The following is a 13,804-nucleotide window of genomic DNA, read 5'->3' as shown; positions in this document are numbered from 1 at the left end:
TTTAGAATGATGATATTTGGTTTTAGAATCAATTACATTTAATTAAAAAATATGAAACATTAATTAAAAAATTAATTAGGGGTCTCGAACAGCGAGGTTCGGGGAATCCCAACTCCCCCGAACCCCCCGGACAACGAGTTTCAGGGGAGTTGGGGTTCCCCGAATCTCGCTCTTCGGGGGCTAAGTTAGCCCCCGAAAGGCGAGATTTGGGGAACCCCTCACCCCCCGAATAGCGAGATTCGAGGGGTAAAGGGTTCCCCGAATCTTGCGGGGTGAGGGGTTTCTCGAACCCCGTGATTCAGGGAACCCCTCACCCCCTGAACAATGAGATTCGGGGGGTAAGGGGTTTCTCGAATCTCGCCCTTCGGGGGGTAATGGGTTGCCCGAATCGTAGAGTTCGGGGAGCCCCTCACTTTAGTCATCCATCAGGAGTTTGTCTTTAGTCACCTCTTTGTAGTCTCTCACTTTCTCGCCAAAATCGTTTAAGTCAATAAGTAAATTTGAAGATTTAATTTGATAATGATAGAGGCGTTCAAGCACCAATGTTTGGAGGCATCGAAAGCCACATTAATTCAAGAAAAAGTAAAATTAAAAAAATATAAATTGATGATGTTGTGTTTTAATTAGTTAATTAGCATATATTTTACATTTAGAAAAGGAAAAAGAAAGAATGTGGTGATGGTGATTGTTTATAACTATAATATATATATATATATATAATTAGTTAGTTAATCATTATTTAGTGAATTGTATTCAGATTAGTTAATCATTATTTAGTGAATCTAAATGAATTGAATTCAAATATATATATATATATATATATATATGAAGCTAGTAGTTATGATGAATGTAAATATGCTGAATGGTGACAAGAGCAGGAATGGCAAAATCATCTCTTCACAAACAACTGCAACGTGGCATATATGTAGAGAAAGTGGCCATGTATATGCACTGGAAGTGAGGGAGATAATTAATTTGAACCCCAGATTTCCCGAACCTTGAGGTTCGAGAAAGCCAAATGTGCTTGAACCCTGGAGTTTGGGCAAATTTGAACCCCTGAATCTTGGGATTCGGGGGTTTTGGAAAACCCTGAACTTGGGGATTAGAGGTATTTTCGAAAGTTTGAATTTCTTAGGAGGTTCAAGGAGTCTTCGAATTCAACGATTCGGGACATATCGACTCTCCCGAATCTAAGGCTTCAGGGCACAATGAGTCCCCTGAACTCGAGGATTTGGGCGACTCAAATGCCTCGACGCTCAACCTATCTCGCTTGTTAAATCAATGTGATTAGATAAAAAAAAAAAATTAGAGATACAAAAAAAATTCAAATACATCAGACACTTCATATTCAATCGATTTATGTTGTTTCTTACCGGAACATGAATGAATATTTGTTATCTTCTTTCTCAAACTCTGGCTTAAACATTTGCATATAATAATTTTTCATAACTTGGCTGACAATAACTAGTAATTGGCAATGGCGAAGAGAATTGGACTGAGCAATGTTTGATGTTAAATAATAATGACTGTCGGTGTTGAATAACAGTGCGATGTTCAGTTGTAGATAAGTAGAGTGGCTGTAGCGATGGCGGATGAAAAAGTGACTGCACGCGCTTGAGAAGTAATGGTAGGTGGTTGAGTGTTAAAGATTTAAATGAACGGTAAATATAAGTTTTCATATGCGGGTATCTTAAGAATATTAAAAATAAGTTGTGAAGAGCGAAAAAATGTGATTGTAAATAAAATTTCTCCATAGTAAACCATAATATCCTGTTATTACCCAGTCAATCCTTCTTGTTTTTGTCCATCCTGCAAATGCCCCTACATTATCATCTATGTATATATGTATATATATATATATACATACACCAGTTGCTTTTAGTTTATATTTTTTCATTTTAATAAATGATACGAAAAGAAATGTTATTATTTTAATTGGGTTAATTTCCCATATGAGCTCATATTAGTAGGGATGACAATTGTACCCGAAATTGTGGGGCAACTAAATCAAAATTGAATTGATTAACACAGTTAAAAATTATTTGACTGGATAATGATTTAGTTTGGAAAAAAATCAAACATTATTTTAATGGGTATGCTTTGATTATAGTTTTCACTAAATTCAAATCAAAACTCGAATTGAAATCTAATCGAATGTGTGGGTAACTGAATTAAATCGAATAGAATATACATATATATATAATATATTTATTTATTTAATATATTATATATACACATAATATATATATTAACTAATGTATTTTTTTACAAGTATTTTAACTAATACATTATAAATATATAAAATATTTAACATTTATAAAGTAATTAATAAATAAAAATAAAATTTAATATTAAATTATTTTATTTTTATCAATCAAATAATTATATCTAAGAAGTTTGAAGTTAATTTGTAACTTTATCCAAGTAATTTTATTAGAGTTTATTTTTGTTTGTTATAAAATTATCATAAATTTCTATGAATGCTATTTGGAAGAATTTATCTTTATTTGTTGGTATGGATCAAACTAAAAATATAATGATTAAAATCGAAATGGAATGATTTGGTTATGATTTTTAATTTTTAAAATTAATGAATAATAATTTGATTTTAATTTTAATAATTTAAATTTAATATAATTATAATTTTAATAAAAATCAAAATCAAACCCAACCATTATCAACGCTACATATTAGTAGTTTAATTGAAGGGAGAGAAGACAATGATCAGAATAGAATGGTTCAGAGATGTCTAGAATGGTTCAGAGACGTCGAGGTCCAGATCTGGGGGTGGAGCCTTCACACGTACAAACAGCCTTTGGCAGCAGATATCTCAAAGCAACTAATATTATAAAAATAGCAATACCCCAACAGTGGATTGATCACATATTCATTTTTATATACAACGTACAAAGAGTGACATAATTGACCTTTGAACAGATCCAAATCAAATTCCGGAGATTGGCTTCTTCCTAAGTTAAAAGCTAATCAGACTTATAACAACTGTTCAAAGTTGGGTTCTATCCTTCATGATCACAAGTGGGCTCTTCATCGTCATCAGACACAATAAAATACAATATATATAAAAAAATTAAAAACATCTGCACCCACGTCCACCCCTCAACCAAAAAACAGAAAGAAGGAAAGAAAGAACAATAAAATACAACAGGTTATGGCCATCATCAAAGATTGGTTCTTTAATCTCCTCTTCTTAATCTATGCTTATTTAATTTTCTGGGTCCTCCTGGATCCCCTTCTCTGGGTTTTTGTTTTTCCCCCGCGGGGGAGGGAGGCGGGTGGGAGCTACTGCAGTTTTGATAAATTTATGCAATCAATTTATTAAGAGGATGCAATCTGGGTGACATCTTTGGTGGATCTGTTGTATTTCATGTGGCTCTTGACCAGCTGCCCAGCTGCAAGAGCCGACATGAGAGAGAGCTCTCCTGCAAGCACGGCTCCTGCAACAATGGTGGCCAGCAGCCTTGAGTTTGAGCCAGGCGACTCTTTGTTTGCACCTTTCACTCCCAGCAGGTTCAGGCAAGCCGACTGTGATGCTAACTGGGTGCCACCTCCCACTGTTCCCACCTGAAATCATTATCATTCATTTCCAGATTATCAATACAGATCTAAACAACTCATAAATACATACATGTATATTCTGAAATCATCATGGGTTGCCAGTGTTTCTGAGCTAAGGAATCTTTCACTATCTTAACCATGTGGTTGTGTTGGGAGTCCCAGCTAGGCACAGTTTTGTTTTTAATTTCCTTCATAGCTGAGTCTGTATTTAATTTCTTAATGTTTTCGTTAGATAATTCATCAAAAATCTGATTTTTATAGAAATAAAGTCTTTTAAGCAAGATGTAATTCATTTTTACTGAATTAGAGACAAAAGATAGAAAACTCAAGACCTGTAAATAAGCATTCCCAGTATAAATGATTGATCACAACTCACAATTGAAACAATCATGCATTCCCCTTTCTTGCTCGATTATCATCATGTCATTCAATTATTGAGCTTTTGTGTCTATTCAAAATTCGGGTTGTAAGAACGTTTGTAAATTTTTTGGTACAAAAACTACTTAAAGAATATACAGTTTTTCGTACAAAAACTACATTAAATAAATTTCGTCCCATTGTGGTAAAATTGTTCGTAACCATTAAGATGGAATCACATTAACTTTTTGTACTATTTTTTTTCTTTTTAATTTCTGAGAGTATTTTCCGGCTGCCGGGCTGTATCTTCCTCTTAAGAAAGGGAGAGAAAAAAAAAAAAAAGAGAGAGAAAATAATAACTTGATTACCTCGATAGAAGGCATGGTGACAGAGACATGGAGGTCCTTGCCGTCGTTGACAGCTTCCATCATGGTGATGCAGTGAGAGCTCTCCACATTCTGGGCCGGATCCTGGCCGGTGGCTATGAATATCGCTGACACAATGTTGCTGGCATGGGCGTTGAAGCCACCAAGAGCGCCGGCCATGGCGGAGCCGGTGAGGTTCTTGAGCATGTTGAGCTCCACCAGGGCGGCGACGCTCGTCTTCAGCACCTTCCTCACCACCTCCTCCTTGATGATCGCCTCGCACACCACCGACTTACCCCGTCCCTCCACCCAGTTCACCGCCGCCGGCTTCTTGTCGGAGCAGAAGTTGCCTGAGATGCCGATCACGTCCATGTCCGGGAACTCGTTCTGGAGGAAATCCAGAACGTTCTGCACCCCTTTCGACACCATGTTCATCCCCATTGCATCTCCCGTGCTGCATCTGAACCTCAAGTACAGATTCTTCCCTGCTATCGTGCATTTTATGTCTTGCAGCCTCGCAAACCTGCTCGATCTGTCATTCAATTGCAAATGATGTATCAGCCTATGTAATTATTATTCTCCTAAGTCTAGATGTGTTTTGATAGAGAGAGATTGAGAATGGAATTAATGTGAGTTCAGAAGAGATTGATACTGACTTGTTGAAAACGAGAGAGATGGTTTCGAAGTTGAGAGGGTCCTCCAGGAAGAACTTGAGCTGGGCGGCTCTCTTGGCGGTGGCGAACCGGACGACGGGAGCTCTGGTCATGCCGTCGCGGAGCAAGACGCTGTCGGCGCCGCCGCAGGCGTATATGGCCTTGCACCCCCGGTTGGTACTGGCCACCAAACATCCCTCCGTTGTCGCCATCGGCACCGAGTACTCCCTCCCGTCCAGCAGCAGCGGCCCGGCGATCCCCACCGGAATCTGAACATACCTGTCAAACAGAATTGTACCGATTGATAAACCTGTACAAGAGATAAAAGATAAATATGAAAGGGGTAAAGACCAGCGTAATAATGAAATTCGCACCCAATAGGCATTTCGCAGCATTGGCCCAGAATCGACTCGTAATCGAACCCCTCCAACGGCAGCCCGTAGAGCGACTTCCCGGTCAACCGCTGGAGCGCCTCCCGCCGTATTGCCGTCGCTCGACTGCAGTCCCCGAGCTTGGACTCCAGCGAGTACGACGGTGTGGTCCCTGCCACCACCGCCTTCACAATCTCCTCATCCTCCTCGACCGCCATCGGCGCCGGCGCCACCACCGGCAAATCGACGGGGGAGGCGCAAGCCCCGCAACCTTTGTCCTCCTTAAATTCGGCGGCGTCGATTTCATCCTCAGCGTCCCAGGCGTCGTGGGAGGTCTTGCCGGTGACGAAGGCCTGAACGAAGTCGATGCCGAAGAAGCAGAGAAGGTAAATGACGGAGGCGATGAGGGAGACGACGGAGGCGAGCTCGGAGAGGGTGAGGACGTGGAGGGGCGTGGAGTTGCGGATCTTCTCGCGCCAGCGGAGGAGGAGGAAATAGGCGAGGGAGAAGAAGAGGGTGAAGAAGACGGCGTTGGTGAGGTAGAGAGGGAAGAGTAAGGCGTCGGAGGCCTTGGGATCCACCGGCGGCTGCTGTTTCTGCTTGTGGGGCTTCAGATCAGGTTCGCCGGCGGATCTGGGGGGATTGCCATTGCGCCGGCGAATATCCATTCTGAGGGGCCCTAAGACGGTGGGACAAGAGTCACAAGACACAGTTTGGTTTAAGTTTGGACGATGGAATGGGTATGAACGGATAAGCGCAGCTTCAGCGACTATTTTATAGATGCTTGCCGCCTTGGACTGGGCCAAACTATTTTAAAACTATTTTAAAATTTTACACTCTTATTTATTTATTTTTATTTTTCTAAATATTGATATTTTTAGAATACTTACATTACATGGAAACAACCCATTAATATTAGAATAATTATTTAAAAAAATTACTTATTTTCTTGAGTTATGTTTGTTAAACAAGATATAGTTTTAAAAAAATGGGATATGAAAAATATTCTACATAAATATATTTTTTTATTGTATTTATTAAATTTATTCAACGACACTTAAAAAAAAAGTTACATAATTTCTTATCTAAATTTTTTTTAGATAAATTTATCTTTTTCCCTCTAAATATAAATTTATGTTGATTCTTATAGATAAAAAAAATGACAAATGTGTCATTCAATACATTTCAAAAAATTTAACAAATAATTTGATAAAAATTTTAAAATACTCCTATCATTTTAACAAACACTACTTTAGTGTATTAATATTATTTTACACACCCTATTATTGATTTCAACTTTAAGGTGCTCTCAATACAAAACATCTATTGTTCTTTAATTAGAGAAAATATTCTCAATCTTATGAATGATTTAATTTTGTAACTTTAAATAAGTAGTCACTTAATAAGATGTGAAGTCATAACTTACACAATTATAATAAATTTGTAAAATATGTTTACTAGGTTACTTTAAGTTCCCTTCATTTTTTTCAAGAAGTAGAGAGGTGTTGGATTAAAACCTCTTTGTTTGTTGAATCAAGCACTACTAACAAAGTTAATCCGGAGGCACTTGTTGGACGAGAACAAGTCTTTGTGGGTAAAATGGATCCACACGTTTCGGATTAAGAACAAGTGCTTGTGGATGCTCCCAGTGCCACATTTGTGCCCCTGGTACTGGAGGAAACTCTTACATATCCAGCATGTGGTCAGAGATAAGTTTGGGTGGAAGATGGGGGATGACACTCGTGTTTTTCTATATGTTGCCCAGAAAAATACTTAAGAGAGGGGTGAATTGAGTTTTTTAAAAATTAATAATTTTAACTCTTTTGAAAACTTTTAAATTTGTGATTTTAATATGTGGTGATTGCAGTATGATTGAAATTAATAAAATCACACAATCATACAGAATAAGTGAAATTTATAGAGATTCGGCTCTAAAGAGCCTAATTCTTTCTCTCAAGACTTAGCTTGAGATTTCACTAGGGAGAATCAACACTAACTTTTAATTGGAGCTAAAACTAATATACAATGACCACTAGTATACTACTAGCAAATACAATCCCCTCACACAACAAGTGAGTAAAAATAACAAATTTATAACCAGAAACAATTACAAACAAGTCATTAACAGTTGAAAATTCCACCAACCAGCATACTTTTAGCACTTCAAAATTTCTCACTCTTGTTTGAATGCTTTATCAAGTTTGTTCTACCTTGAGCCTCCATACTTACCCTATATATATACATCTTCCAAACACACTAGTCATTAAAGAAAAAATTAATATAAAATTTGAAATTCAAAAAATATTTAGATTTTCTCAAACAATAAGAAAGCATGTTTCACTTTTAATTCAAAATAAATTACTTTTTGCATGAGAAATCAAGATTTGAAAATTCAAATATAAGTTTTTGAGACATAAATGATTAAAATAAGAAAATATATTTAAAAGCAATTCTCCTTTAATTCAAAATAATTTTACTTTTTGCGTGAGTAAGAGAAAATATGTTTAAAAATAAATCTCATTTAATTCAAAATTTGAAAATTCAAATGTAACCTTTTGAAACATAAATGATTAAAATAAGAAAATATGTCTAAAAATAATTCTCGTTTAATTCAAAATAAATTCACTTTTTGCATAAATAAGAAATCCATTTATCCAGAAATGAAAATTCAAATATAAAATTTTGAGACATAAATGATCAAAATAAAGAAACATGTCTAAAAGTAATCTATTTTTAATTCAAAATAAATTTACTCTTTGTGCCCACTTTTAATTCAAAATAAATTTATTTTTTTGTATGATAAAGAAATATATTTATATAATAAAAATATTTTTGTTATCATCAAAATCGTATTTACTTACCCTTGAGCTTAACACTATAGTATGATAAGTGGCACCCCTTGGGATCCTTGTTGATCGTTTCTCCTGTCAGCTCTCCCGACGACTTGGTATCTTGATTACGGCCCGTGTCTCTAACATCATTGTCGATGGTAGGTGGGCGTGGCTGTCGGACTAGACATCTCCATCCCTAGAGCTTATCCAGCATTGGATGTCGAGGCCCCCTAGGGTTGGTCACCATGATGTGCTGGTTTGGACCCTAGCTCAAGATGGTACCTTATTTGTTAAGTTTGTCTTACAAGGGTTGTTAGAGCAACGGGACCATGTCCCTTTGTATTAACTTGTGTGGTTTGGGTATGGAGTCCCTACGTATTCATTTATTATATGGTTAGCAGTTAATGAATGATTATATACTCTTGATCGTGTTAACCTGTTTCTTCCATTTCCCAATAGATTTTTTCTTTACAGGGCAGATTCCTAGAGACACAACCATTTGTTCTTTGATTGTTCTTATTCTAGGCAAGTGGTGTCATTTTTCTGGCGTTCAAAGAGGTTTGCATAGCCCTGGCCTCGATGGGAGACGGGGGTCTTGTGGGTGGCTACTCGATGGAAAGGTAAAAATCCTTGGCATGTTGCTAATTGCTTAGTCTTGCAAGCGATGGTTTATTTTTTGTGGTGTAAACGTAACAACCAGTGTTAGCGAAATTCCGAGCGATATGCGAACTAGCTCGCCTATCAAATTCAATGTGCCGTGTGGGCACAATTGGTCACTATCCCTTTTTCCCATACTCTACAGAGCTATGCAATATGGCATTTCTGGCGACTCCCTACTGACCAACACTCCTAGCTTAGGTCCTTGTATTGACGGTTCTGGTCCGGAATGTGTGTTCCTGTATGTGTCATGGGGCCATTTGGTGACACTTACATGTACATCCTTCTAGTCCTAGATTTTCTCTTTGTGCTCATTATTAGTTGGTGGCTCTTTCGAGGCTACATTCAAGTTCATTGTTTGTTCTTGGTCTTCTCGATCAACAAGATGTCGTGCATTAGAGCGCTTTTCGCCTTGGAGATGTATTCACTTGGAGTTGTTCTTTATTTTCTTTTTCATATACCTCTGTTGTTTTCCTATGTTATTTTGATCTAGTCATGTGTGAATTTTGAGTGTCTATTTTCATTTCTGTAATATTGTGCATTAAGATATGCTCTGATTTGTGTCCTGTATAAACGTTTTCGTTTTATTTATTCATATCTTTGTTGCTTAAAAAAAAATAAAAGATCCCGTCATTTTAATTAAGTTTCACCTATAAAAGCTAAAAAAGAAAATACAAATGTAAACCCCACTAAATAAATATTTATCTAAAATTTTATTATTTTTTATTTACACGTAGAGAGTGGGGAAATTTGCTACTATTTGATTAGAAAATAGAAGAAATTAATTAAGATATATATATGTACTGAACTCTTGGACCTGCAGCTACCATTATTAATAATTTAAAGAGCCAAAGCCAGCCAAAGCTGAATACATATATACACAGAGAAGGCCAAAGACTTTCTCTAGCGTGCAAATTTTGAACAGAGACCTCTTCCATTCCAACCTCCCTCATTTATTATTCCACACAGTTGACTCAATACTCCGCCCCCACCGATATCGCCCCCACATTCTTATGTTTTACCTCAAGAAATTGTATATTTTTGTCGCAAAAAGTCTAATTCATCAGCTTGACTAATGGGTATCTGTCACTGTTACTAAGCATGGGGATTGGAATTTGGAGGAGCGGATCATGACCCCGTAAATATCTTTCTAAGAGAAAAAAATATATATTATTGTGGCATGACATGGCATGGTTTTGATTTGTTGGTATTTTTTTGGTTTATATGAAAATTGGTTGGAAGATTAATGAATCTAAAGATGCTTATTGTTAACCAAATGCATGTAAAGCCTCTAGTTTGTCCCCCTCTCTTTGCCGACTTCTTGCATTGTCACCCCTATCTATCTATCTATCTCCCATGCAAATCAGTAGACCTACCCACCTTCCTGAATTCTGAGTGGGAGCAATGTCCTCTTCAACCCACCAAATCACAACTTTTTTGGATTGGGATGTGTAAGCTTCAACACATTGAACAAAATAGGCGATTTAGCATGCCATATTCGACTTTTTAATTTTTATATATAGACTTTGGCACCTCACATATGAGTGGCACCTAACGAACGCCTCCACCTTGACAGTAGCCCGGCTTCAGCATTAAATGTAGGTTTCAAGGTCAAAAGTCATTATCTTTCCATATTAGCATTACATGTTTAATATATAGTTTAAGACTAAAAGAGTTAGCGAAAGTGATTTGTTGTCGGAGTGTTCGGACAATATATCAATTGCCTGTTGTGAGCAATCGGGGGAGGGGCGTGGGACCTGATGACCCCACTCTCCTTCACAATAAATCGAGATTGAAAGAGTTAGATATTACATAAATAATAATTCGTCAAGAGTTCTTCACAATAATTCGAATAATTTTAATTTGTGTGAAATATAAATAATAAAATATCAAATTGGTCAGACAAAACTTAGACATTGACGAAACTCAAATTTTACATAAAAATCTGATGACATTGATTTAATTATCAGGTTAATTACGTTTGATTAGTTAATTGAATGGAACGAGAATTGATATAATAGAAAATGAGAATGAAAACTCATTGGAAACACATTTGTTAATGGAATTTTAAATTCATTTAGAAATGCCTGTTCCCTTGCATGTGAGAATGGGCATTATTCCCTCTTAAAATGGAAAGAATTCTAATCCATTATATAGAATAATATGGTAATTGCAATTTTACCTTAATTTTTTCTATTATCATAATTATCATATACTACCATCATTGTCATCGTCGTGGTCACTATCATTAGTGTCTATCTTCATCCATCACACCACCACCATCATCGCGACCATTCAGTTAATAAATATTACTTATCTAATTATATGTATTTTTAAGTTCAAAAACTTAATTAAAATTTATTATAAGGTTATATGCTAAGATTGGGTGAAGTTTTTAAATAAGATAAGAACCAAAAAAATATTTTTAACACCCAACAAATTAAAAATTAAAATTTTATTTAGTAATGAAAAATATACGATTTATTTTTATTATAAATATATATAAATACTGGATATGGTTTGGGACACGTATCTAGTTGTAATAATTAATGAAAGCAATTTGGGACTAAGAGAGAAGCAGAGGTGGCCTTCTAGCGAAGACTCCAACCCAAACGACCAAAATTAGTAGCATATAATAACATGAACAATTTTATTTTTTTTTATCATGAGATTGAGATGGATTTATTTATATATAAACTAAACTAAACTAAACTAAACAAATTGATTAACCACTGTTAATAAAATATATAGAGAGTTGAGATAGATAGTTGTTATATCAATGAAAACTTACTGTTGTTGTTCTTTAAATATATTCATCATTGAATAAATTTCCTGGACCAAGTATAACAGTGGCCTGCAAGCACCAACAGCTGACTTGTTCCAACGCGGTAGCGGTGAGAGACTAGTCTTTGTGGCCCTGTTTGGTTAGGCTTTTATTTTTGGAGCTGGGTAGTGCTTAACCTTAAACTAAATAATATTTAAGTTAATAATGTGTTTATATAAATATATTTTTAAGCTATCAATTAATAATTATGTGTTTCGTTTAAAAGATTTGATAAACTATTACAACTTGATAGAAAGACGAAAATAGACATGCTATTGAATGAGGTAAAATTTTATTATTAAATGTTGATAAATCATACATAATTATTAAAAATATATTAATACAATATTATTATATATATTATATATGTTATATATAACAATAATATTTATATGTTTATTGATGTTTTATATATACATATATACACATATACACCTAGACAATGATAGCGGGAAGGAAAAACACGGACGAAAGAGATGAGGGTGGGGATGGCGACAGGCAACGACCGATGGGGCGATGGACAACCGACAATAAAGAAGTTGAAGCAGATGAGGGTGATAATAGATGAAGGAAACGATGAGAATAGCGACCGATGTTGTTGATGGGGGATGAGAAGCAGTCAATGAGGGCGACGACGATGGCTTATAGTGATAGTCGGAAGAGTTGGGGCAACAGGTAACAAGAGACAAAAGTTAAAGAAGAAGAGTATGAGTAGAAATTAGTAAAAATAATAAAGATAAAATGATAAAATAGTCGGTCAATATAACTTATAAATTAGTAGTGTTTTACAAAAATTCCCCTAACAACTTTTGCAAAACACTATATGATAGTAGTTTTTAAATTATCTAGCTTAAACGTTAGTGAGGTGCACATAAATACCTTATCAGCTTTTCTTAACATCTTATAAATTATTGATAAAGTTTATAAGCCGTTAAATTAGTTTGACAAACACGTTGTTTGTGTTTTGCTGTACATATATATATATATATATAAATGTGCGATTAATTCAATTGACTTGATTTGATTTGTTTGTGGGATCCACCAAACGTTAGAGAAATGAGAAGAACGATTGCAAGGTGAAGCTCACCTAGCAAGGCAAAATGAAAGCGAGATTTTAGATTTTTGGACAGACGCATGGCCCTAAATTTCAATCCCATCTCGCGGATGTTTTTCATGTATACTGTGTGTGAACACTCTTTTGTCTTAGATAGAAGAGTTAGTGGTGATGGCAGGCAGAAAGTGAAAGACTGCAAAAATTGGTCGGCTCTGTGAGCTGTTTACTCCGTGAATTGTCAACAAGAAGGACATGTAAATCGCCACCCACTTCAGTTCAGTCCAAAGTCCAAACCTCACCAAGTTTTGGACCTTTTTGGTCTCAAACTCCCCACGTTTCAGAAATGGATGGCCACCATAATTAAACTCAACCACCACTTGCCACCTGTTGCCTTCTCTTTTTACGATAAGCTCTACTACCCTCCTCTCCTATTGTTATAATTTGAATTCATGATTCTTTAACATGAAAAAGGGAAATTGGTATCACAATTAGTTTTAGGTTTGGACAAAACAGGGGTACTACTTTAAGTAATTGACAATCAAGGTCAAAACATTTGGGTGATTGAGATCGACCAGTAATATGAGTTAGATGATTTAATCCATTTTAAGTGACTAGTCTCATCTTAATTCTTTTGGGCACCATCACTTGGATTTTGCTAGAAATAGAGAATGAATTATAGGGTGTTAGTTAAGGAGCTAGAGAATAGTAGAGAAAACAAGTAGAAGAATATTTAAGATGCAATTGATAATTGGATAATGATTTAGTTAGTTGTTGAGATACCAAATCCTGTGAGGGTAAGAATCATCAATGTGGAGTGGGCACACCGGCATGTGTATTGGGATCCGTTTCCATATGGGTGGTGAAGGAAGGTTCCACTGGCTTCCATGGCTGGATGCCCAAACTTGGCCTTGACTGAGATAGAAAAGAAAGTATACATATTATTATATAATATGTCTGTTTTGACCAAGTGTTTGCCAGTTGCCACTATTGCGTTTGTGCATTTCCCAAAGCCAAAACAAAGCTCAACTGTAAGATGAGTTATTCTTAACAGATTTCATATGAAGACAACAAAAGAAAAAATCCGAACACTTTTTATAATACGGTTCTAAATTCGGA

General features: G+C 35.9%; 1 protein-coding gene across 1 annotated transcript; it reads right to left on the bottom strand.

Annotated features, from left to right (window-relative positions):
- Positions 1-2,871: 2,871 nt before the first annotated feature.
- LOC127803475 (3-hydroxy-3-methylglutaryl-coenzyme A reductase-like) lies at positions 2,872-6,073 on the bottom strand. Its single transcript, XM_052339717.1, has 4 exons — positions 5,326-6,073; positions 4,955-5,230; positions 4,302-4,830; positions 2,872-3,582 (listed from the first exon to the last, which is right to left on the bottom strand). The coding sequence occupies exons 1-4, from the start codon at positions 5,988-5,990 to the stop codon at positions 3,337-3,339; spliced, it is 1,716 nt and encodes a 571-aa protein (XP_052195677.1). The 5' UTR covers positions 5,991-6,073; the 3' UTR covers positions 2,872-3,336.
- Positions 6,074-13,804: the final 7,731 nt, after the last annotated feature.

Source organism: Diospyros lotus, chromosome 6 (genome assembly GCF_014633365.1).
Source record: "Diospyros lotus cultivar Yz01 chromosome 6, ASM1463336v1, whole genome shotgun sequence".
NCBI lineage: Eukaryota > Viridiplantae > Streptophyta > Magnoliopsida > Ericales > Ebenaceae > Diospyros > Diospyros lotus.
The sequence above is the reverse complement of the archived record's forward strand: the minus strand, read 5'-3'. Positions and strand labels throughout refer to the sequence as shown.

Coding starts and splice junctions, on each gene's coding strand:
- LOC127803475 (XM_052339717.1), bottom strand. CDS start 5,990: ATGGATATTCGCCGGCGCAATGGCAATCCCCCCAGATCCGCCGGCGAA. Junction 4,831..4,954: donor ATCTCTCTCGTTTTCAACAA/GTCAGTATCAAT, acceptor ATTGAATGACAG/ATCGAGCAGGTTTGCGAGGC. Junction 3,583..4,301: donor TCACCATGCCTTCTATCGAG/GTAATCAAGTTA, acceptor TAATGATTTCAG/GTGGGAACAGTGGGAGGTGG.